Below are 25852 nucleotides of genomic sequence, written 5' to 3'. Positions count from 1 at the left end.
GTGTCATAGTTCCATTTCTACTCTCTCTCTTTTTATGCGGCTTGCTGTTTCCATGAAGATGACAGAAATAAATTGCCTACTGCTTCTCACCCCATGTTCTCACCTTGACGATAAGAATTGTTTCACACTTGTGAGGATATGAACTGATAGGACTTTTACGGCAATATAAAGGAGCATATCTGTTAAATGTGCATATGTGGCTAGTTACAAAGGGCCCTGAGAACGCCATGGTAATGAAAAATGTAGGATTATTGATGTGCATAAATGGATCGGTGACTGAGGCCAGTGATGTATTCTGACATAGGCCTAGGGTGCCAGGTCTACAGGGGTGTTAGTTCCCCTGGTGCAAACCAGAGGACGATCTCCCTCTTTGACCATCAAGTCCCGCAGTGTCCCACTGCACAATGGGCTAGTCAGATGGAAGATCTTTGCTCTCCCCAACTGGCATAGCCGCCATAGACTGCACTAAAAGGTTCTGTGTGCTTTAGGACACGGTGGCCGGGATATGACAACATATCCCAACAGCCAGCCCATTTCTTAAAGACATGCAGTGTCTTTTTGCCCCCCCACGGAGAGGGGTGGCTAGGGGTGCTGCGCTAGGTCAGGTATAGGGCAGTGTGCAAGGTAAATATATCGTTGACCGTGGCTTGTAAGTTTGAGGTAGCAGGTTGTTCCAATTAAGAGAGGCTATCACTCATTTTAGTGTTCATGTAAACATTTATTTAAATGAATTCAGCAATTTATTATGAATTTTGTCCAATAGTTGCTTTGGAGATATTTATTTTAAATGTAAAGTTTTATCAGAGAAACTGAGATATGAGACAAAAGATTGATAAAGCATATCTAATCGTGTGGTTCTCTACTTTACTATTACATTACATTACTCTTACAAAGGTTGCCATGCATATCAAGATGAGCTTGAACGATATTGAAATCCTGTGAGCGCTCATCTTAATACGCAAGAAAAGCATTGCAAAGGTTATAAAAAAGGTTTTAAATTATTTTTTTATTGTGTTTTCTAGTACATATGGCAGCAAATTCCTATAATGTATCCATCTATGGGCATGGACTCCACTATTGAAGGGATGAAGTTCTATACAATCAATGTAGGTTTTAAAGTATACCTATTCATTACAATATATAACATCATGAAGGATTGAAGGAGTTAAATCCAACATTGCAGTTTAGTACACCAACCTATGTAAAATACACAACATGTACGTATTATAACCCAGCCTTGAAATAGATTTAGAGACACAATTAATCCTTAATTGGAGGTGAATAGTATATATTAGACTTGGGCGCTGACCAACTCTTCGTATTCGTGTGGGGGGGAAACAATCTTCATATCCCGTGAATATTCTCCCTTTCCTGTGTTCGGTTTGGGTGAATATTTGTGTTTGGTTTTTTTGTTTTCTCTGTTTTTTGTAGAAGGGGTTAATGTGGAATGGACTATGCAGCAGCTATTGGTCGCCTGCAGAGGCCTCCTCTGCCATCAACCAATGAAGTGCACCTGTACTTCATTGGTTGATGGCAGACGAGCAACCTACTGGCGACCAATAGAGTGCTCGCACAGACTTTTAAAATCTTGGTCCAGCAACTTGGCCAGAAGAGACCACTCCGCTGCAACAGTTAAAGGTCCGTTCAAGCGACTTTATTGGTCGTTTGTAAAGACTTTTAACTGTTGGAGCAGGGAGACCAGTGGTCTCTGTTGGCCAAGTTGCACCAAGTTAACCCCTGACGGCAAACCTATGGATTTCCGGCAGAGACCACTCTGATGAACCCTTACATTTAAAATAAACATCTCCAAAACAACTATTGGACAAAACTGGTCCAGCAGAGACCACGCTGCTGCAACAGTTAAAAGTTAAAGTCCGTACAAGCGACTTTATTGGTCTTGGAAAGCTGTTTTAAGATGCTTTTCAAAGTATGCAGAAATGTACGTTTTCAAAGTTCACAAATGCTGTTGATTTATATAAAACATGGACTGGATTGCAGGATTCCTTTAATACAGTGACTCATAGTATAACTTAACTCTAAATGTCCCAAAGCTTCAAAACATCTGCACAAGGATAACACATCTGAATGTTGGATTATCCAATGTTTTAATCAAGCACTCCTTGTCTGCACAAGAATCAGGAGTGAAGGTCTGGGCATGGAGCATCATTTTAAAATACTTATGTAGGAGTTTTATCTTAGTTTGTGTTGAAGATAAACAATTATTATCCGAGTTATGTTAAACGTCTTGTAGCCTTTGTCCTCTGCTGACTCATAAGCGGTTAGCGTGTGCGTGGGTGAAACTGCTAAATTAGAGAGCTGTGGAAAAAAACACAGCCACCCATTGTGCAAATAAAGGTAGATCTCTGATACTTTCAAAAACTATTATAATCAGTTAATGTGATACTTTCCCTGCAGGCATTTAACTCACAGGGAGCCAAATGCTACATATAAACGAAGGTGTTTTTATTTCTTTTAAATTATTTGAGTAAGAGGTATATTGATGTAATGTTTACATTGTTGAAGCAACCACAGATTATGTTTTTTTACGACTATAATGTTAAATTTTTCTCTTAAGTATTTCCCTAATAATTGAAGAAAAAGGCATGTAATCCATTTCATCAATCTAGGTTTTTTTGTGTGTATTTTCTCCAATTTAAAGTGGTGGTGGTGGTGGGGGGGGTGTTTGACCAATACCAGTTGCACGGAGGTTCTGCCTCTGAGGTCGTAAAGGAAAAAATGTCATGCAGTTTAACCCCTTCGTGACAAAGGCTGATTTTACTTTTTGTACCCTTCGTGACAATGGCCGTTTTAACATTTCTGCGCTGCTCGTGTTTAGCTGTAATTTTCTTCTTTCCCGTTTACTGAACCCACACACATTAGATATTGTTTTTTTCAGGACAAGAAGGGCTTTCTTTAGATGACATTGTTTTGATTGTATCGTATTATTTACTATTAAAAAAAGTATAAAATATGGTGAAAAATTTAGAAAAAAATGACTTTCTAACTTTTAGTTGAAAAATCTTTTACTCATCTATAAAAGGTAATAAAAAAACCTGCTAAATAGATTCTACTATTTGTCCTGAGTTTAGAAATACCCAATGTTTTTATGTTTTTTTGCTTTTTTCTGCACGTTATGGAGCAATAAGTACAGGTACCGTTTTGCTATTTCAAAGCCATTTTTTCCAAATCTGGTAATTCTTCCCCCCATGTGCCATTTCGGGTATCTTTGAAGCCGGCCAATGCAATTTACCCCATCAAGTCATATATTTTTGAAAACTAGACAGCCCAGGGTATTCCAAATGCTGGTATTTTAACCCTTTCCAAGCACTTATTCTACCATCAGCCTTTGTCAAACTTTATGGTAGTAATTTTTTTGCATTTGTTTTTTCACACACATTTTACTTTAGGTATAAATAAACAGGTTCTGGTATATGTCACTATCAAAAAACACCCCAATATGTGTTTAGCAACATCTCCTGAGTACAGCGATACCTCACATGAATGATTTTGCCTGGCTGTTTGGGGGCAAAAGGGCCACATTTGGGGCATGCACATTTTTCAATGTTGCACTTTGGCATTTGGGGATCCACTGCCCATGCCCTATTTGGTACATCTTTGAGCCGGGCCATTTCAGTGTGCCCAATAAAGCTATATATTTTTGAAAACTAGACACCCCAGGGTATTTCAAATGCTAGTATTTTAACTCTTTCCATGCACCATATCTACCACCAGTCTTTGTCAAACTTTGTGATAGTCATTTTTTTCCATTTGTTTTGTCACACACATTTTACTTCAGGTATGAATTAAAAAGTTCTCGTATATGTCACTATCACAAAACACCCCAATATGTGTTCAGCAACATCTCCTGAGCGCAGTGATACCCCACATGAATGATTTTGCCTGGCTGTTCGGGGGCAAAAGAGCCACATTTGGGGCATGCACATTTTTCAATGTTGAACTTTGGCATTTGGGGATCCACTGCCCGTGCCCTATTTGGTACATCTTTGAGCCGGGCCATTTCAGTATGCCCAACAAAACCATATATTTTTGAAAACTAGACACCCCAGGGTATTTTAAATGCTGGTATTTTAACTCTTTGCATGCACACATTTTACCACCAGCATTTTTTTAAAGTTTGCAGTAGTATTTTTGTGTGTGTATTTTTCCCACACACACCTACTTTATGTATGAATTTACAGCTCCTGGTATATGCCGCTGTCACACGACACCCCAATATGTGTTCAGCAACATCTCCTGAGTACAGTGATACCCCACATGCATGGGTTTGTCATTTTTTGGGGGACCTAAAAGGCCACATTTGGTACGTGTGCATTTTTCTAATTGGAAATTAGATGTGTGGCCATCCTTCCCCCCGTGTTAATTGGGACCTTGTTGAACACGGCCAATTCAATTTACCCCATCAAATCATACATTTTTTAAAAGTAGACACCCCATGGGCATTTAATATGCCAGTATTTTAACTCTTTCCATGCGAGAATTGTTTTAAGCTAATATGCTAATTTTAGGACTTGCTCACAAAAATATATTTTTTATATATATATTTTTTTTTTTGCCTTTTTTTTTAATTTTTTTAACATTTTTTTTCAACTTGAAGGTTCCCCTGATAGTGACATCAGTGGGAAATTATTTTTACATTTTACTGTTTTTTTACTATTTTTTTTCTAATTATTATTAATTTTATTTTATTTGTAATTTATTTTTTCTAATCACACTGTGATTAGAAAGCTGAGCTCCATTGACTTGCATGGTTGAATGCAGTACCTATATTCAACCTGCAAGTGGAGCCAGAGTTCTCTAGAGGGTCTGGAGACCGTCTAGCGAACTTTTTAGACTTTATTGTTTCTTTATTGAATTTTCCCGGACCGCCGCCATCTTGCAGATGACGAAGATCACCGGCAGCTGCGGCTGTGACCGCTCTCCGGAGCGGTCACAGCCCATCCAAAGGTAAGTGTTTGGTGTCGCTGGATGCCTCCTGATCGAGGCATTCCAGCGACACCATTTAAGTTTAGGAGGCGATCGTTGATCGCCTCCTAAACGCTTTTAAAACGGGCGTCCGCCGCCATACAAAGTATGGCGGATGTTGACGCCCCGGGGAGGGGCCAGAGATGGCCCCTTTGTGCCGATAATGGCGTTGCTGAATGCCTCGAGGTCGAGGCATTACAGCAACGCCGTTTCGGTGCAGAAAGCGAAAATAGATCGCTTTCTGCACCCGTTTAATGACATGCCGGTCCTGGCACGTCATTTGTCGTTATCGACATGAATTTCCGTGACGTGCCCGGACCGGCAATTGTCATCAAGGGGTTAAAGGGGGATTTGTTTACCTTAACCCAGATCAATATATGTGAAAGTCCGCCCTTTAACTATGGCTTTGCGTTTCAGTTACTATTTTAACGAGACAAATATTTGCCAGTTCATCCACATTCAGGTATATTACAAACAAATAAATACAAACATAATATCCCCTTTATAATGGTTTATTTGTAAATCTGTGAAGCCTACATATAAGGCAAGAAAACACCACAGTAAAAACAATCAGCCCCCATTCGGTTTTCACCCTCTTAAAAAAAATTAAACAGGAAATAAAAGGAATAAATAAAAAAAAAAAACACAAATGAATAAGACATCATATAGTGTTTGTTTTGTAATATATAAATTTCACACAATGATTGCTTTAAAAAGGTAAAAATGATTTATAATACACAGAAACGTTGCCGTGCCAGCATAGAAAATGCACATGCATCCATGCCTATTCTACGCTGTATAAATAAAATTACATTGAAGACCACACCATTTTTTTTAATTTTTTTTTTTTAAACAAAACAAGTCAAATGTTAGATTCTCTCACATCAACCTCACAGTGACAGGCTCATTATCAAACAGGAAAACGAGAAAAAAAAAAAAAAATTTCCATTCGCACATCAACATTCAATTTTTAGTATATTTATTCAGACCTTTTTTCCATGTACAATTGGAGATTTTTGTACCATGCTGGTTTGAGTGAGTGTTTTTTAAATTTTTTTTTTTTTTTTAATATAGTCTCTTAAAGAAATATAATCTATTTTACACTTCTGAAGTTATAACATTTAACACATCATATATCTTGAAAAGTAACCAAGACTGCAATTCAGTCCCGTCCAAATTTTGTATGGTTGAGTACAGGTCAAATTTGTCGCTTGTACGTTAAAGGAAAGTTGTACCCAGATTCCAGGCACATGTTTTGATCCAAAAAAAGAAAAAATATCAATAAATGGAACGACACATTTTTAAGAGTTGTGTCTGTACATTTCTTATTTACAAAAAAGGGGTAGCCGTTTCACTAACATGCAGTTTAATACATAATAAAAGCAGACTTTTTGCCAGAGCTTATGCATGGATATCATGCACGCAGCATACAATATTTCTTTAAAAAAAATAGGCTGAATGCAAATTTCCAAATAAAACTCTCCCCTTTCTCTGCACACCATAATACATTTCAAACACTTGCATTATTCTGTATCAAATCACAGTTTTTTAGTGTTTAAGTAGTTTTTTAAATACCAAACGTTTTCCAAATATTCATAAATTCAACAGTCTTTTTTTTTAAGCCCACCCCGCAACCTTCACCCCAGATAAAACACATTGGGGTTTATTTCACTAAAAGGGGAGTTATGGTTTTAACGCTCTCACTTCACTATTCATTACAAAGGGCCAACACTGTCAAATTTCTCGGGGGGGGCACTGAGCAGGCCCTGTATAATACATAACTTAACGTATATAGAGACTAAAGAATTCTCACTGAATACAGGGACAGCTAAACATTTCCTGCAGTAAAAGCTCACTGAGCGTGGACCTTTGTAATGTATAGTGAAGTCAAGGCGCTCCAACACAACTCTCTTAAAAAGCTCTCTGTTAGTGAATAAACGCATTTGTGTACAGAGCAGCATATGTTCATACACAGAATATTGTTGGTTATATAAATCTGAACAAAAGGTGGCATGATTAATATCTCAACACAAATCTCAAAGTTGGCAAATTCCCAAGGTACTCATACCGACATGATAATGTATAACATTTTGGAGTTAACAAATGTCTGATGTGACCTTTGTACAAGCAGTAAGCCTCTTCAAACAGTTTATGTTGTATCAAACGGAACATTTCAATATATAATGAACATCACCTTCTGCAAAACTGGGTTAATTTTATAGGAGAAAAACTAAGAAGAATTATTTGAAATGATTTACAGGTTTCATCTACTAACTTCATGGTCAGATCAACCACAAGGCACCCCCCTTTGGATGTTTGTAACATGATAATGGCTTGGCTTGTATCATTAGGGCCAGGCTCTTTAATAAACATGGCATGGTTCTTTTGGATGCTTGTATAGCATGTCCCTGGGCTCCTGCATTCCTTTCACTAAAGCGCTCTTAAAATGCTGCTACTTTATTGGGAATTTAAAGAAAAATTAAACACACTGATCCTTGCCCCCCCAAATAAAACAAAATAAAAATGACAAACCAGGATGTAATAAAGCCTGGTTAAAAAAAACCCCAAAAAACTATTTAAATCTACATTCACCTGGGCAACCAAAATAACAGTCAAGGAAAAGAGAGACACAATGACATATTGTTACAGATGTAAACATAGTTCAGGAAAAATATACATACAACAGCCAATAAGCTTTTCTGTTAATTATGGGTAATGCTGTAGTTAAAAGTATAGAGAATGAAGGCATATCTTTACGGTTTCTCAAACGTGGATATGTGACCCAGCTTAGCAACCCTACAAACTAAAATGGATGAATGGGTTGGTATGCTTTTTCCCAAAAATACCAGAATCCTATACTCTTCTATGAACAACCTGTGTCCTGCTTCTTAAAACATGAAACGGAATGCACAATAAGCAAAGTGTCTCCACCGCTGAATGTGCCATGTGTCAGTATTTGCAAATGTATATATTTACACGCAGCATGGGCTACCTGTGTCAGATTAATCACTTGAGGCATTCTTGTTTATTTCAGCAACCCCTGGAATTGGCCGATTCCATGTAATTTCCCTTTACAATATAAACAGCAAACTTAAACGTTTACATTTAAAAGTGATTCAACATTAAACAATATTTAGGTAAAAGTTTTGTGTTCCATGGGACATCTGCCTTGTGTGTTTAAGAATTCAGATGTTAATTTGGTGTATCACACTGATACCCCCCCTAGGGCCGATATAAAATCAACTCATTTTTTGATTACGTTATGCTGGAAACCTGAGGTTTGCTATATTGATCTTTGTGTTGCAGAAAATCTTTTTTCGACTGGGAATCGACTAACACCTTCCTGGTGCATCTTTAATAAGGATGTGCACTTAAATGTAGAAAACCTCCCTACAATGTTACAGAAAACTAGAAAACAAGGTTACCCACATGAAAGCATTATTTATAATGGAAGATGTGTTTTGATGCTCTGATGAAATTCGGATTCCAGCAGGCCAACAAGGTGCGTGGTGACTATATTAGACTTGGGGGGTGGTAATTGAAAAGGCTGAACTCGCTTGTCTTTGCTTGTCACATTTAGGAACAGAAAATCTATTAAAAATTAACAGCAGCATGGGGGGGGCAGATAAATCAGCTGTCATCCTACTTTGTTGCTAATTTATGATGATCTCTACGAGATTGTCTACCAAAAACAGTAAAAAGAACAAGTCAAATTAGTCAATCTTTACTATTCCTACTACTATCTGAGAAATGATTAAACCACAAGCCAAAGCAGAACACAAAGAAGAGCTTCTGGCAGAGGTAGCTACCATTTTTGTTTTGATAGAGCAGCCCAAGGCTTTACAAACGACATAATCCTCCGGAAAGATCGGCATTTCGTAGGGAATAATAATAAAAAAACAGACATTTCTACACAACAGATAAACAACAGCTTCATATACAGTGCCCAAATTAATTAAGGACCAACAAAAAAATTCCAGTTAGAGCAAAAAAGTAAAAACAAAACAAAAAACTCAGCCAAATACACACTTTACAATTAGAGAACATAATACTGGTTATGTTTCTGTGTTTAAATGCAGCTAGTGGAGTTAATCTTTTGATTAGAGCCTTAGACGTGGAGGACATAGATATGGACACATGTGGCTTGAACTGTTAGAGATGGCTCTGCAGTGCACAGCAGAGAGACAGAAGCGGGTAGGGCTTCCCAATTTCTTAAAACAAGAATTCCGCAAACTTTACTTTTAGTATAATTAAGATCTGCTTAATCACTTTCCTGGGAGCAAAAAAGGTTACCGCCACTACAAGACTTCTATATCACCTCAAAATTTGTTACCATGGAGAATCAATGTCAGTCAACAACCTAAATATATAATAATGCGCTTTCTAATTTGACTTACAAATGTGTGCTTGTTGATATGATTAAGGTTTTTGTCAGGGACGTTTATTTAGAATGTAAAATAATAAGCCAGAACAAATCAGCAAAAATTGAGAAATCTTACATGCAATGAATGCTTAGCATAAAAAGTCAGTCACTGCTGAAAAGCGCCAGGTCCGGTAGTGAAAACTATTTTTTGTAGCAAGATGCCCATTTGCAATGTTTTAGTATTCATTAGAATAGAATTGCACACCCTCTGGTCTGGAAGCAGTCCTCCTCATCAAACGCAGACTGATTTGAGTAAGCCCATCCAGGGCGAAACGCGTCATCGGGGACTTTGGCAGCATTTGGCTCGTTCCAAGATTGCCGTTTGATGAGAACTGCTTCCAGACCAGAGGGTGTGGGGTTAACTATATAACCCACAGGCACATACTATAGAGCCGAGTTTGGGCTCTACAACTATTACTACCCATGTGAGCGTGATTACCATAAGGAAAAGGTATATACTCTTATTTCTTTATTTGCTTCACCTATTTGTGTTGGTTTATTGGACACATTAATTTTTTTGATTTGCAAGCACATATTGTTATATTGTTTTTGTATCCTTATTTACTGAATTGTTTGTTGAGAAATTCACAGGTGTTGTTGTAGCATTCATTTGGGTTAACGGTCACACAAATTACTTTTTTGTTCACTTAAAATGTGTCTCCAGCCCCAACAGCATCAAATCCCATGGGTTTCAAGAATAAACATACTGCCCATGGATGCACGTGCGACATGTCTTATTTCAGGTTTAATAGAAAAAAATCTTAAAATGTTTGCAGAGATTTGAAGCTTTAGAACAGAGCAGGACACTGGTCTAGCAAAAGTGAGCAAAGAAGTCTGCATCCCTGTACCAAATCAACAGTAACATAGTGAGGAAGTGCATGAGTATGTCCTAGCCAGGCACTCCATGACAATACTATCACAAATCCACAAATGGCAGAATAGGAAACAAACATTCAAAAACCGCTACAGTACATAATAGCAACGTAGATGGTGTGAAGTTGAACCTTTACTAACCGTCCGTTTTGGGACTGTAATGTATAATGGAAAAGTGCAAATACTTTGTATTTAGAAGCAATTTTTTAAATATACATAAAGAAATCCTTTCCCAAATGTGCATCTCTTACCAAGCCCAACTACAAACACCACTGTTTCTTGTGTGTGCATTATTAGTGTTCTCTAGACCCCTAATAGTACTCACTCTGTGCATAGTCTGGCCTAGGTCAGCATTCCTGGTGTCTGCCACATAACCGGGGGCTAATTGGGCTCCACGGTACACTTAATAGGTCACTTGGGGGTAGACCAGCAATCTCCCCTGTAACAAGGCTGGTAACACTAGAGACTGATTCAGGCTCCATAGAATGCCTTTGCACATACTCATGTGGCGGAGCATGGGATATGACATATCTACTGCTCAGCGTAGGGGACTGCATCTCTGGGAGTAAATGGTGAGGAGCTGTTGGGGCTCTGCCCAGGGTCAGGCCTAGGGCACACTGCCCTGCCAAAATACACCATTGCTCACACTATAAGTTATATGAAGTGAAGTGATAAGTGAGACGTTATGCTAGATGTAGAAGCTTAAATCATACAATGTTGTAAAGGTTATAAGCCACTCACTCAAATAACTGTCTGCATAGATTACACGCTTTGTGCCATGTACCATTTAGTTTGCTAATGTTGGGTAGGTTTACCATAAACTTGGACATGACATTCTATATCCCTGGAGTTCATTTTTTTAAATCAGTTATTTGTCCAGAAAAAAAAAAACTATTGTAGAACCATAAAACCATGGAATTCAAAGTATTATATTTCAATCAACGATCCCCTCCCTACTTCATTTGTGAAACATAAAAAAAATCTGAGGATGGGATATCCATTGAGTACCTACTGATAAAAGCAAAACAAGCAACAGTTGCCATCATGTCAGAGGTGGTTCATAAGAAGTTTTGTTCTATACAACTGGCCACATAAAATGCATGAAAGAGGTTGGTGGCAAGACCTTCTTATGTGCAAAAAGGATAGATGTTTCTTTCCCTTGCCATAATGGTGAATTTTTTAAAAATTATTATTATTATTATTTTTTTGTCTTTTTAGTAGAGATATGCTGAGCAGTCCCCCCACAAACTCAGACAGGCTATTGCCATACAGGAAAGAACATTCGCTCTCTAGCAAACACGTGCCTCCATTCTTCAATGAAACATGCAGTGGCATGCTTCATTGGTCCAATTAGCATACAAATAGGGAGAAAATAACAGGTATTAGGCCGTTACATCAACTTAATGCAGAAAGCAAACACGACTGCTTGGTGATTAATCTATAGAGTGTGTGCCTTTGTGTAATTACTAATTGCTCAACAAAAACGGAGCAAATGAAGAAAAAAAGCATAAGAAAACATTTTCTGATGGGCACCTTCTATATCATAAATTGGGTTGCTATGCTATTCTTGTAACATTTGATAAGGTTTTTGTAAAAATTCCAGTAACAAAAAGATGAGCGTAATGCTCTTGTTGGCATTGTGAAGCAATTTTCCATATGTTCAAAATACTTAAATAACGTAAAAATAAATACAAATAAGTAATTTACTAAACTTACAGTTGCTAGACTTTCGGGCAGCAACTTGGTTACAAATAACCATTAACAAAGACAGCAAACAATAAGAATAATATTCATACAATTAGCAACCAAGAGAAAGAGCTGCAAACAATTCCCGTGCTCCATTTAAATTTTCATTTGCTTATCAGATTCTGGATGTGTGACAGCTCTTTCAGGGAAGGCTAGATGTTTTTTAGGCATAGAAGGTTTAGAGACGGGTTATTATCCATCTGCATAAAAATACATATTTAAATATCCAGGTAACAGACTGTGGCCTGTTGGTCTTTGGAAGAGTTGACAGGCTTGATGTCACATAAATGATTCGGCTGAGGCCATACAATAGATGAAAAAAATAAGCAAAAAGAACATCCAGTGTGAATTCCTAATGGATAACTGCATGTTGTAATTTTGGAGGCAAATGGGACAATTTCAGGTCTAATCCTTCTTCCTTAGGGTGAAGCGAGTGGATTAAGATAAAAACATGGCGCACAATGAGGGATTCTTAGCATTGCAAGCTTAGGACAACAAGTTATTACTCATTGTATATCACAGCGCAACACATCTCAGCAATCGCCTTAGACATGACTGACCCCCTGAACTTTTTATGCTCAGCTGGGGAATGGGCAGCATTATATTTCTTTGTATGGCATATTCACTCTACAATCGGTCCATCCTGAAAGTATCTTCTGTGGCAGGGTCAGTGAGGACCATATCTGGGTCATTAAGCATATGCAGCCCATCCAGTGTCAAAGGATCAATTTTCAGTTCATCCAAAGGAAATTGAGAATCTGAATCAAAACTCACATCTCCCACACCCGCCAATGAGTTGGTCAATTCCTTTGATAAACTAGGCGGAGACTCTCCTGTTACTGTGGAAGAGAAAAAAGAAATGGAACATCATCCCATCAGAAGTGGTAGAGGTTAACACAATGCTATGCTGAATCTAAGACAAGACCAAGGGTTGATTCAGGTCTGGGTCTTGAAATTGGGAAAATGGACAGACTAGATGGGACAAATGGTTTTTATCTGCCACCACCTTCTATGTTTCTTTATTGTTCAAAGATTGCCAAACCTCTACAGATAAACATTCCCTTTTACTAAAAATAGAAGTCTCCCATCATTGGTTCTTACGTTACAGGATCTATGTTGATTCAGTGTTCCTACTGGTAGTCTATTACAATCCAATTCTCTGCTGCAGCTGCTGAGAATAGATAATAAAGTACAAAATTGGGGCAAGTGCCAATTGTGTGATTTTTATGAATTCAGTTTTGTTTTAGATTTCTCTGAGAACAGCTGATCTAGATATTGTATCTGCAGAAGGTAACATATTAAGGTTACTGTTAGACAAATGATATAATCTTTGTAACGTAATAAAAAGCAGAGATTACCTGTGAGGATGATGTTGGGGATGTTGCCATGGCTGGAATAATTAAGATGCTGTGAGTCGTGCAAGCTGCTGTGGCTACTTGTTAGTCCCATCATGGCTGCCTGAGAGTAGTTGAGGGTTGAGCATGGGCTGTAGAGGCTGTTCGAGCTAATAGCATTTTCTATCATATTAAACTGTTCAAGCTGTAAACAGAGACAAGCCATTATGGTGTTAAACTCTTCATAAATCCAACAGAGAAAAAAAAAAAAAAGTGAACTATCAGCAATACCATTCTTCGCATCAATCATTACTGAAATTGCACTTGGCCTATGCTATTCCCATGACACTCGATCTCTTATTTTATAGCTGTGAATCAGTTTTTGACAAAGGGGTGTATTCACTAAAAGGAGGGGTGCGCAAGAGAGTTGTGCTTTTCACTTTACTATTCGTTAATTGTTCAACTAAAGGAATTGTTGTGTAAGGATTATCACCAGCATCTGAGCTTAGTGAGTACTAACGAAAATGCCTTTTTCGGTTTTCCCCATGTGTAATGCCTTCCTCATTCTTAAAAAAAAAATTAAAAAAAAATGACGATGATAACAGCATAGGGCTGGACAGATCACATAGCTCCTATCTTACCTGGTGAGATAGAGCATTAGTCTGCCGTGCAGTCATCTGTTGGTCATAATAAGAGTCTCCAAACACACTTCTGAGGATTGAATGCTAGAAATGAAATGTTAAAAGAGGCAGGTGATTAGCAAGACAAGCTCTACACACGTAGCCAGAATACTTATTGTGGGAAAGACTTTTGCCCAAATGATAGAAACAGATGTAAGAAACACACAGTTGTTCCTTAACCCCTTCGTGACAAAGGCTGATTTTACTTTTTGTACCCTTCGTGACAATGGCCGTTTTAACATTTCTGCGCTGCTCGTGTTTAGCTGTAATTTTCTTCTTTCCCGTTTACTGAACCCACACACATTAGATATTGTTTTTTTCAGGACAAGAAGGGCTTTCTTTAGATGACATTGTTTTGATTGTTATCATATTATTTACTATTAAAAAAAGTATAAAATATGGTGAAAAATTTTGAAAAAATGACTGTTTCTAACTTTTAGTTGAAAAATCTTTTACTCATCTATAAAAGGTAATGAAAAAACCTGCTAAATAGATTCTACTATTTGTCCTGAGTTTAGAAATACCAATGTTTTTATATTTTTTTGTTTTTTTCTACACATTATGGGGCAATATGTACAGGTAGCGTTTTGCTATTTCAAAGCCATTTTTTTCCAAATCTGGTAATTCTTCCCCCCATGTGCCATTTTGGGTATCTTTGAAGCCGGCCAATGCAATTTACCCCATCAAGTCATATATTTTTGAAAACTAGACAGCCCAGGGTATTCCAAATGATAGTATTTTAACCCTTTCCAAGCACTAATTCTACCATCAGCCTTTAGCAAACTTTATGGTAGTAATTTTTTTGGCATTTGTTTTTTCACACACATTTTACTTCAGGTATGAATAAACAGGTTCTGGTATATGTCACTATCATAAAACACCCCAATATGTGTTCAGCAACCCCAGGGTATTTTAAATGCTGGTATTTTAACTCTTTGCATGCACACATTTTACCACCAGAATTTTTTTCAAAGCCTGCAGTAGTATTCTTTTGTGTGTATTTTTCCCCCACACACCTATGTTATGTATGAATTTACAGCTCCTGGTATATGCTGCTGTCACACGACACCCCAATGTGTGTTCAGCAACATCTCCTGAGTACAGTGATACCCCACATGCATGGGTTTGTCATTTTTTGGGGGACCTAAAAGGCCACATTTGGTACGTGTGCATTTTTCTAATTGGAAATTAGATGTGTGGCCATCCTTCCCCCCGTGTTAATTGGGACATTGTTGAACCCGGCCAATTTACCCCATCAAATGATACATTTTTTTAAAGTAGACACCCCATGGGCATTTAATATGCGAGAATTGTTTTAAGCTAATATGCTAATTTTAGGACTTGCTCACAAAAATATATTTTTTATATATATATTTTATTTTTTTGCCTTTTTTTTTTTAAAAAAATGTAACATTTTTTTTCAACTTGAAGGTTCCCCTGATAGTGACATCAGTGGGAAATAATTTTTACATTTTACTGTTTTTTTACTATTTTTTTCTAATTATTATTAATTTTATTTTTTTATTTATTTTTACTAATCACACTGTGATTAGAAAGCTGGGCTCCATTGACTTGCATGGTTGAATGCAGTACCTGTATTCAACCTGCAAGTGGAGCCAGAGTTCTCTAGAGGGTCTGGCGACCATCTAGCGAACTTTTTCATCTTTATTGTTTTTTTCCCGGTCCGCCGCCATCTTGCTGATGTCACAGTCCATCCCGAGGTAAGTGTTTGGTGTTGCTGGATGCCTCCTGATCGAGGCATTCCAGCGACACCATCGTTGATCGCCTCCTAAACGCTTTTAAAACGGGCGTCCGCCGCCATACAATGTATGGCGGATGTTGACGCCCCGGGGAGGGGCCAGAGATGGCCCCTTAGTGCCGATCGTGGCGTTGCTGAATGCCTCGAGGTCAAGGCATTACAGCAACGCCGTTTGGGTGCAGAAAGCGAAAGTAGATCGCTTTCTGCACCCGTTTAAAGGCGTGCCGGTCCTGGCACGTCAATTGTCGTAAACAACACGTTTTTCCGTGACGTGCCCGGACCGGCAATTGTCATCAAGGGGTTAAAAATGATCTGTTCCTAATGCACCGACCGAGGGGAGTAAGTTTTACTAAACTTAAGTAGAAAAGTGCAGTTCCGGTGCTGAAACTTGCAGTCCGTTGTTTGCACCAGTCTTGGCTGTTTGAAGCAGCCAGTCATTGGCAAGAAAGTACTCTTAAAGAAATTAACAGGAGAACTTTCTGCACATACCTTCAGGTGGTCTTATGAGAACCCCGGACCACTCGACCACCAAGCACTGGAGCAGGCTGATGGTGAATATACCATACCAGCACAGTGCAAAATAGGAGATGCATTTGGCTGAATGTGTAAAAGATTCTAACACATTTAACATCTATTTTAACCCTAGTAATATGAAATGGACCATATATAATTATTGGTATAGGCAATAGTCAAAGATATGTAATCATTGTTCATAAATAAATGATTATTAAGATATATTAATATGTTTCAATGATAGGCTTCAGGGTTTCCTTGACCTTAAATATAGAATGAAGGATTTGCTGAACAGGCATTCTATAGATAGGATAGTAACTTGCTAATGCATGGTATAGTTGTAACTCTAAAAGGGCATTACAGTATACGTAGAGTGACCACCTAAAATAGGGTTTCGACGTACAAAGATCTTAGTGAGCATGTTTACCCAATTAGGTGAAGACCAATACCCTGACATCACTATCCAATCCACATATAAGCTAGGCTTTTGTAAGACATGGAGAGGCATGGGAAGAGAGGTCGAGAGAAGATGTACTTGCCATCCACGGACTCTTCACGTCCCAACACTCCCTCCCTCCATCCTCAGGAATGCATAGGACAGATGTCATGAACTAAATTCCTCTCCAAGTTTTTGTAAGACTTGTTTCGTATTTTTGTTATCTACTTTTTATATTCTTCGTCTATTTTTGTTCGTATTAAATGTTTTACCTTTGTTTGCATCTAAGTGACTCTGCCTATTTTTGACGCACATACATTTATATGTGTTCCAATTATTTGAAGTTTGTATTTGGCCCTATATACATTTTATTACAGAATGTATTCCCAGCAAGCCAAGGAGCTGAGGGCAGGAAAAGAGGGCCAATGCATCTCCTATTTGCTAATTGTACGAATCCTTTCACTCACTTTCAAGAAAAGGAAAAATAAAACACTGTGCTATTTTCAACTGAGAATCTTTTGTAGTTGCAATTATTGAACTAAATGCATATATCAAATAATGCCATTTTGCTGTTTAGCAATAAAACTGCAATAATTGGTAAATTCTATCTACCATATACACAGTGGCATCCTAAAACCCAGGCATAAAACCACACAACCTATTTTACTTATACACACAAAGTAATATACATCTTTTTTTGGGGAACCAGGATGAATTGAAGCTTACTTAAATATACACTAAAGTAACTCATTCACATATAAGACACCCCATTGCATCTCTGAATATATATAGCTGCTTCTGGTTTTTTTTGTGGATTATATTACAGAATCCAGTGGCTTCATGCAACACAAGTAAGGAAACTGAGAAAGAATTCCCAAAGAATGTCTCTGAATAACAAACTTTAAAAAAACTGGATAGCAAGGTGTAGATTTAAGGGTAGAATCTGTTACCATTGAGGTTGAATGCACATTGAAAATGAAAAGTAAGACATATCACACATCCTAAGTAATAATACCTAACATGACATTATCACATAAATGTGACACAAAGCCGAAAATACAACAGGAAACACGAGGTGAAAAACAAAGACCCACTATAAAAAAGGAAAATATTAGGGTTTTTTTTTGTTTGTTTTTTTAACGCGGTATCTTTCGGTTTTCTTGTTTTTATTAAATCGATGAAGCTTAACCTGCTATCACTTCAATCTATTCACCAGGTACACATCAGACAAGAAAAGGCAACTATATAGTATATGCCTGTAAAGTGAAGCAAACCAACTGGAAGCCCATAGCATGTAATTCGCATGTAAGCAGCCCGTGCACCATCCTTATCAGTCTACGGGATGCAGAAACTGCTCACGAAAGCAATGGTTAGAACAGCTGCATGGGCAACACATAAGATTAACTATATGTGGAAAACACATTATAAAGAACAAAAACTATACAAAGATAAAGATTGACTGAACTTTGTTTGAGAACAATAAGGATATAATGAACTAAGTAAGTCTGTGTGTCCTTTTTATATTGAATAAACATTTTTTTATTCTGTTTATACGATGCAATAACATAGTAGTAGTAGTCGTAATCATTTTGATTAGCGACCCCCCACTTCTCAACATTAACCTTAAACTTCATAGAGGCAGACCCATTAGCGAAGTTCACCAGGGTTGGTCCTTTGGGATACACAATGAAGCTGAAGAGTGGAAATGTTTCAACTCGCACAAACTGTCAGTTTGGTGAATAAACCCCAGAATCATACAGAGGAAGGAAGAGACACAAAGACTAAGCTACAGACACAGACAGGTCAAAACATTTACACCGAAGGTACCCAAAAGGTAGCCGATCTACACTGCTGGAAAACTGTTGCTGACCATGCATTGTTAAGAAGCTACTGAGGCATTGTGTAATCAGTCATCTAGAGAGTTCTCCAAAGTAACTATAGGTCGTTATATTCCAAAGCGCTATTACACATACGTTGATTTGAACTTGGGCTGGTACTTTCACTAAAACATCTTCAGATGTTTGCATCTCTTGTGCAAAATTTTGTTTCATAAAGAGGATACCTAGTAGCATAAATCAATTCAGTTTAGCAGCAAACCATACATTTTTAACACATCCATAATCCTGCACATAATCAACGCACGTTATCTTCACACCTTGAAGTTACACAGAAACACATTTTATAAACATTTTATCACCGGAGGCTTCTATAGGAAGCATTGAATGGCCAAAAAAAGGATTTTTAATGCGCAAAAGCCTATATATAATATATAATATTTATAATAATAAAACACTAAATTGGTTGGACCAAGCTTTGCATGTTTACATGGACTGATAAAAATTGCTAATGCAACCTTTCGTATTGGATTTACACCGGGCAAAGGAAGGCAAACTTGCATGCAACCACAATGAAGACTTTATGAGAACCTCCATCACTGTGCAAAAGTTACCTGCAGGTTGTAAAAATATTTTAATGTAAAAAATTCAACATTACCTTAAAAATATACAAGTTCAAAGAGCTCATACACATTTCTTAGCCAACTTCTTCCTCTCTCCCCGTCTATCAATGGCCGCCTTTCGATTTCATACCAGAAGGGTGCAAGTGTACTGTGCCTCTCAGCCCTCATCATCCCCTAACATTCAGTACAATGGTGGATTACTGTACCACATCAGTGTGAGTCCGAATCCACTTTATTGTATATATTGTATATGTCTGATTAAATGACATAAGAAGTTTAGAGGTGGTGTGTGTGCGGCAAAATAAAAACAAAAAACAAAAGAGGTGTTCTGTTTCCACAAACCTTTAAAACCATGGCCAAAATGAGTGAGCTTTGGTGTCCATTCTAGAGCTTTTTTAAGGTTACAAGACAGCTGCCTAACTTTCTCTAAAGCTGCAATGCACGAGACATTTGCTCCAAGGGGTCCATATACAAAGTGGTGATAGAAGCAAAAGGTGATCATTGTTAACATTTTTTGCACGTCTACCCGGAATCCCTTGCTGTTGCGGCAGCAGTAAAATATTTCTGATGGAAAAAAGTCTTCTGGCTTGTCTGTTTTGTGTAGACTAGTGTTTAATAATGCCTCTGCTACCTCCTAATGTGTTTTTAGCAGAACCATCATCAGTGCATGGACCCTAAGCAGAGATGAGCAGATCCGATTGTCACACTGCGAATATTTTCTTTAACAAATCTGTCCTGTTTCATATTTGATAATACTAAATAAAAGATTAATTTGCATGGAAAAAATAATGAAAGTACACACCACTACAACATGTTGACAGAACAGATATGGTTCTTCCAGTGTTCTAAGAGCAGTTCAATGTTAATAGGTATAATTATAATTTCTGAATGTAGTACAAGTGCACAGTTTGAAATGTCTAGCTGTAAAATCACTTCATGGTATTAATATGTAAAATTCACCCCTTTTATCTTCAAACCCTTTAGATTTTGTGTGAGATCGACTTGCAGCAAACCTGAGCACAAAGCACACTTCAGGAGTTTTATAAATCTTTTAACACAGCTCTCCCAAAGGATGACTTTAAACCATCAGCTCATCACAATGACTACAGGCACCTTCAACAAGACTCACAAAACTACTTATGATTCTGTGCAACAAGATGGGACATCAGAGTCATGGAGCACAAAACAGAAACAGTGATAGACCATGGGGCAGTAATGGTTAGACTGAAAGCCTACACGAAACCAAAGGCACAATATTGCCTTACTTGAGGGGAGCTGCCTGGAGAGAAGCCTTGATTGGAGACAGGAGAAGTGGGAGACTGGTTGGCTGGGGATCCAGCATTACTGCGGTACTGCTGGAGGGAGGCCTACAGAACAACACAGAATTAAATACCACTCGATGGTTAGGCGAATGTAGTCAAAGGTGCCCATCGCTCCTCTCTTGCACTAACGCTCTAGACATAAACATATCAGTAGGTGTAATATTCAAATGTTATTTACAGTTTTCTCTTGTTAAAAGGAAACAAAGAAAACATACCCACACAGTGGTGCATATTATGTGTCTCTCACAAATCAGTTACAAGATAATTAGAAAAAATACTAATACACAAAGGCCGAGAAATGCAAATGCAGTGAAAGCATGCTGCTAATTTCTGTTCAAAGGCAATATGGTGTTCATCTTACTGCGGCATTGTGTGTGTTTGTGTAAGATTTCTGAATACAAAATCCTGATCTGTGCAGCAGCTGAACCCCCCAACCCCAAAACCTGTTACCGACCCAGAGACATTGCATGCAGCTTATTATGGTTGTACCAACGTCACTATTCTAATACAAGAGGTGCCTGGTCCCGTGGACACTGCTACTGAAACATTTGCAAATAAAGTTACTGATCGTGTTACTGCTCGTTACTGATTGATTGTGTCTGGCATAAGGCTATATGATGGTTCCCTATAGGGAATGGCACCTGAACCAATCTGCAGAACACCAATAGCGTGCAGACCTAAAGGGACACTTGTTTTGCCTCCCACTTACTCAGCAATCACAGCGTAGGAAAGTGGTATTCTGTAAAGTGGATGATCAAACAATTATATACAACGGTATTATGGCATCATATTTAACCCATCCATTTCCAGAAATAAAATAGATTTTGTAACAATCATGTTTTATAATAAAAATAAACATACCATGCAATGATATATATATATATATATATATTCATATGTATTTAACCCCTTTGTGACAAAGGCTGGTTTTACTTTTTGTACCCTTCGTGACAATGGCCGTTATAACATTTCTGCGCTGCTCGTGTTTAGCTGTAATTTTCTTCTTTCCAGTTTACTGAACCCACACAAGTTATATATTGTTTTTTTTCCAGGGCTTTCTTTAGATGGCATTGTTTTGATTGTATCATATTATTTACTATTAAAAAAGTATAAAATATGGTGAAAAATTTAGAAAAAAAAATTACTTTTACTTTAAAAATATTTTACTCATCTATAAAAGGTAATGAAAAAAATGCTAAATAGATTCTACTATTTGTCCTGAGTTTAGAAATAGCCAATATTTTTATGTTTTTTTGCTTTTTTCTACAAGCTATGGGGCAATAAGTACAGGTAGCGTTTTGCTATTTCAAAGCCATTTTTTCCAAATCTGGTAATTCTTCCCCCCATGTGCCATTTCGGGTATCTTTGAAGCCGGCCAATGCAATTTACACCATCAAATCATATATTTTTGAAAACTAGACACCCCAGGGTATTTCAAATGCTAGTATTTTAACTCTTTCCATGCACCAGTCTTTGTCAAACTTTGTGGTAGTCATTTTTTTGCATTTGTTTTTTTTCACACGCATTTTACTTCAGGTATGAATAAACAGGTTCTGGTATATGTCACTATCATGAAACATCCCAATATGTGTTCAGCAACATCTCCTGAGTACAGCAATACCTCACATGAATGATTTTGGCTGGCTGTCTGGGGGCAAAAGGGCCACATTTGGGGCATGCGCATTTTCAATGTTTTTTAGCATTTGGCAATCAACTGCCCATGCCCTATTTGGTACATCTTTGAGCCAGGCCATTTCAGTATGCCCAATAAAGCCATATATTTTTGAAAACTAGACACCCCAGGGTATTTTAAATGCTGGTATTTTAACTCTTTGCATGCACACATTTTACCACCAGCATTTTTTCAAAGTTGCAGTAGTATTTCTTTTGTGTGTATTTTTCCCCCACACACCTACTTTATGTATGAATTTACAGCTCCTGTATATGCCGCTGTTACACGACACCCCAATATGTGTTCAGCAACATCTCCTGAGTACAGTGATACCCCACATGCATGGGTTTGTAATTTTTGGGGGGGAACTAAAAATCCACATTTGGGACGTGTGCATTTTTCTAATTGGAAATTAGATGTGTGGCCATCCTTCCCCCCTGTGTTAATTGGGACATTGTTGAACCCAGCCAATTCAATTTACCCCATCAGATCATACATTTTTTAAAAGTAGACACCCCATGGGCACTTAATATGCCAGTATTTTAACTCTTTCCATGCAAGAATTGGTTTTAACTCTTTCCATGCAAGCTAATGTGCTAATTTTAGGACTTGCTCACAAAAATATATTTTATATATATATATATATATATATATATATATTTATTTTTTTTTTGCCTTTAAAAAAAAAATTTATTTTTACATTTTACATTACGCTTTTAAAACGGGCGTCCGCCGCCATACAATGTATGGCGGATGTTGAGGCCCCGGGGAGGAGCCAGACATGGCCCCTAGTGCCGATCGTGGTGTTGCTGAATGCCTCGAGGTCGAGGCATTGCAGAAACACCATTTGGGTGCAGACAGCGAATGTAGATCGCTTTCTGCACCCGTTTAAAGTCATGACGGTCCTGGCACGTCAATTGTCGTTAACCGTTTGTTTTCCGGTGACGTGCCTGGACCGTCAATTGTCATCAAGGGGTTAAAATGCTCTATGTATACAAAAAGTGTACATATTCGCAAACAATGTAACAATTCTAACAGTAAATAAAGATAAGGAAATTATATTATATTGCTGCTTCTAAACTACAACCACTCTCCTCTTTTCTTGGTCTCTCACAATGGTGTTTGCCACCAAACTGACACAGTGTTCTCCCACCTTTGTTTAACCCCTTCAAGACCGGGACGTACCTGGTACTTCCTGGTCAAAGGTCACCGCTAGACCGGGACATACCAGGTACGTCATCGATGATGCGCGATCCAGCATCGCTATGAACGCTGGGATCGCGAGGGGCAGCTGCTACTGACCGCTGGGTGTCCCCAGCAATCCGTAGCAGCCACTACCCCCCAATTCCATCCATGTGATCGCTTTGAAGCGAATCACGAGCACGGAATTAAAATATTTTTAAAAAACTGCAGTCTTCAAGGGAAGACGCAGTACGCAAACGCCGGTCTTGAAGGGGTTAATTTCTCCAACTCTCCCTTCTCTGTCTGACCACATTTAACCATTTATTCCTCCCACAGCCCCTCTACCTAAAAAAAAAAACAAAAAAATAAAAAACCCCACCACAAACCCACCGGAACTTCCGTGACCAACATACTTACAACTTACAAACACACTTCTGCCACCTCTCTCAAGCATTTCTACCACCTTCTGTCCTAATGTTGCCACACCTCAATATAACAATACCTCCTATATATGGTTGCTCCTGTAACTGTGCGCCACCTACACACCGTCTAACACAGCCATAGCATTTTACACAGATCTGTCTCTTACAAAAGGTGTTCACATACCACTAAGCGCCTGTGGAAGAAGTCGCATTCACCTGAAGACTTTACAAACTAATGCTCTGTTCCTATACATTGACACTAAATCTCTCCTCTTTTATTTAATTAATCTCGTCACTTTCCAATAACTCTAAGCATCCGTTTTCCACTTTTAACACTCTTCTCCTTCCCTCAGCACCTCACTCAACTACCAACTTCTCTGCCCAAGAACTTGTTGCTTTTTTAAAAAACAAAATTGATAACATCTTCTCCCATGGTGTTAATTATATATAGGAGCCAGACAGCTTTTTTTTCTTCCCCAATCATTTGCGCCCAGGCTTTGTTGAGCCTTGCAATATACTAACATACATTTACACACTAACACCTTACAGTAACAGACACACACCAACATCTTTTGCTCACAGACACCTTGCAGTAACACAAACGTGCCAACATTCTACACTCATGTACAGTTGTGCTCAAAAGTTTGCATACCCTGGCAGAAACTGTGAAATGTTGGCATTGATTTTGAAAATATGAAAAACTGTCTTTTATTTAAGGCTAGTGATCATATGAAGTCATTTATTATCACGTAGTTTGGCTCCTTTTTAAATCACAATGATAACAGGTATCACCCAAATGGCCCTATTCAAAAGTTTACATACCCTTGAATGTTACAGACACACAAGGCAATGGCAATTAATGGTTAATTTCCCACACCTGTGGCTTTTTAAATTGCAATTAGTCTCTGTGTACAAATAATCAATGAGTTTGTTAGCTCTCGTGAATGCACTGAGCAGGCTAGATACTGAGCCATGGGGAGCAGAAAGAAAATCTGCGTAACAAGGTAATGAAACTTAATAAAGATGGAAAATTATATAAAAAGATATCCAAAGCCTTAAAAATGCCAGTCAGTACTGTTCAATCACTTACTAAGAAGTGGAAAATTCGGCGATCTCTTGATACCAAGCCAAGGTCAGGTAGACCCAAGAAAGATTTCACCCACAACTATCACAAGAATTGTTTGGGATACAAAGAAAACCCCACAGATAACCTCAGGAGAAATACAGGCTGCTCTGGAAAAAAGGAGCACAATACGATGATACTTGAACAAAAATTAGCTGCATGGTGGAGTTGGCAGAAAGTAGCTTTTAATGCTCGGATGTCACAAAAAAGCCCAGTTATAGTATGCCCGACAACACCTTGACACGCTTCACAGCTTCTGGCACAGTGTAATTTGGAGTGACAAGACCAAAATAGAGCTTTATGATCACAAACATAAGCGCTATGTTTGGAGAGGGGTCAACAAGGCCTATAGCGAAAAGAATACCATCCCCACTGTGAAGCATGGTGGTGTCTCACTGATGTGTGTGAGCTCTAAAGGCACAGGGAATCTTGTGAAAAGTGATGGCAAGATGAATGCAGTATGTTATCAGAAAATACAGGCAGACAATTTGCATTCCTCCGTATATAAGCTGCACATGGGACGCTCTTGGACTTTTTTTTACCCTCCAGTGGTTACAGCAGGAAAAAAAGGTGAAGGTTCTGGAGTAGCCATGGCAGTCTCCTGGCCTTAATATAATTAAGCCACAGTTCATGCAAGACTACCAAAGACTTTGCAAGACCTGGAGGCATGCCATGAGAAATGGGCAGCTATACTGCCTGCAAGAATTTGAGGCCTCATAGACAACTATTACAAAAGACTGCACGCTGTCATTGATGCTATGAACAGGTGTCATTTCATTTTTTTCTTTGTCATGTTTTGTTTTATGATGCCATTTTATTATAACCTAGTTGAATATGAATCCCATAAGAAAAAAGAAATGTGTTTTGGCAGCTCACTCATCTTTTCTTTAAAAATGGTACAATTGCAAGGGTACGCAAACTTTTGA

At 38.1% G+C, this 25852-nt stretch overlaps 1 protein-coding gene across 2 annotated transcripts in view; it reads right to left on the bottom strand.

Annotated features, from left to right (window-relative positions):
* Positions 1–12652: 12652 nt before the first annotated feature.
* LOC149280871 (CREB-regulated transcription coactivator 1-like) overlaps positions 12653–25852 on the bottom strand; it is a 99301-nt gene continuing 86101 nt past the window's right edge. The window contains exons 11-14 of one of the 2 annotated variants that reach the window (XM_089500014.1): positions 20471–20572; positions 14001–14084; positions 13384–13564; positions 12653–12864 (exon numbers count right to left, since the gene is read on the bottom strand). In XM_089500014.1, the coding sequence (XP_089356140.1) occupies positions 12653–12864; positions 13384–13564; positions 14001–14084; positions 20471–20572 (579 nt within the window). Of the gene's footprint in view, positions 12865–13383; positions 13598–14000; positions 14085–20470; positions 20573–25852 lie in introns of both variants that reach the window. The other variant, XM_089500013.1, reaches the window with a different exon arrangement.

The sequence above is a fragment of the Sceloporus occidentalis genome, unplaced genomic scaffold (assembly GCF_023333645.1).
Source record: "Sceloporus occidentalis isolate IW3139 unplaced genomic scaffold, rSceOcc1.0.p SCAF_145, whole genome shotgun sequence".
NCBI classification, from domain to species: Eukaryota; Metazoa; Chordata; class Lepidosauria; order Squamata; family Phrynosomatidae; genus Sceloporus; species Sceloporus occidentalis.
This window is presented reverse-complemented; position numbering and strand designations above follow the sequence as displayed.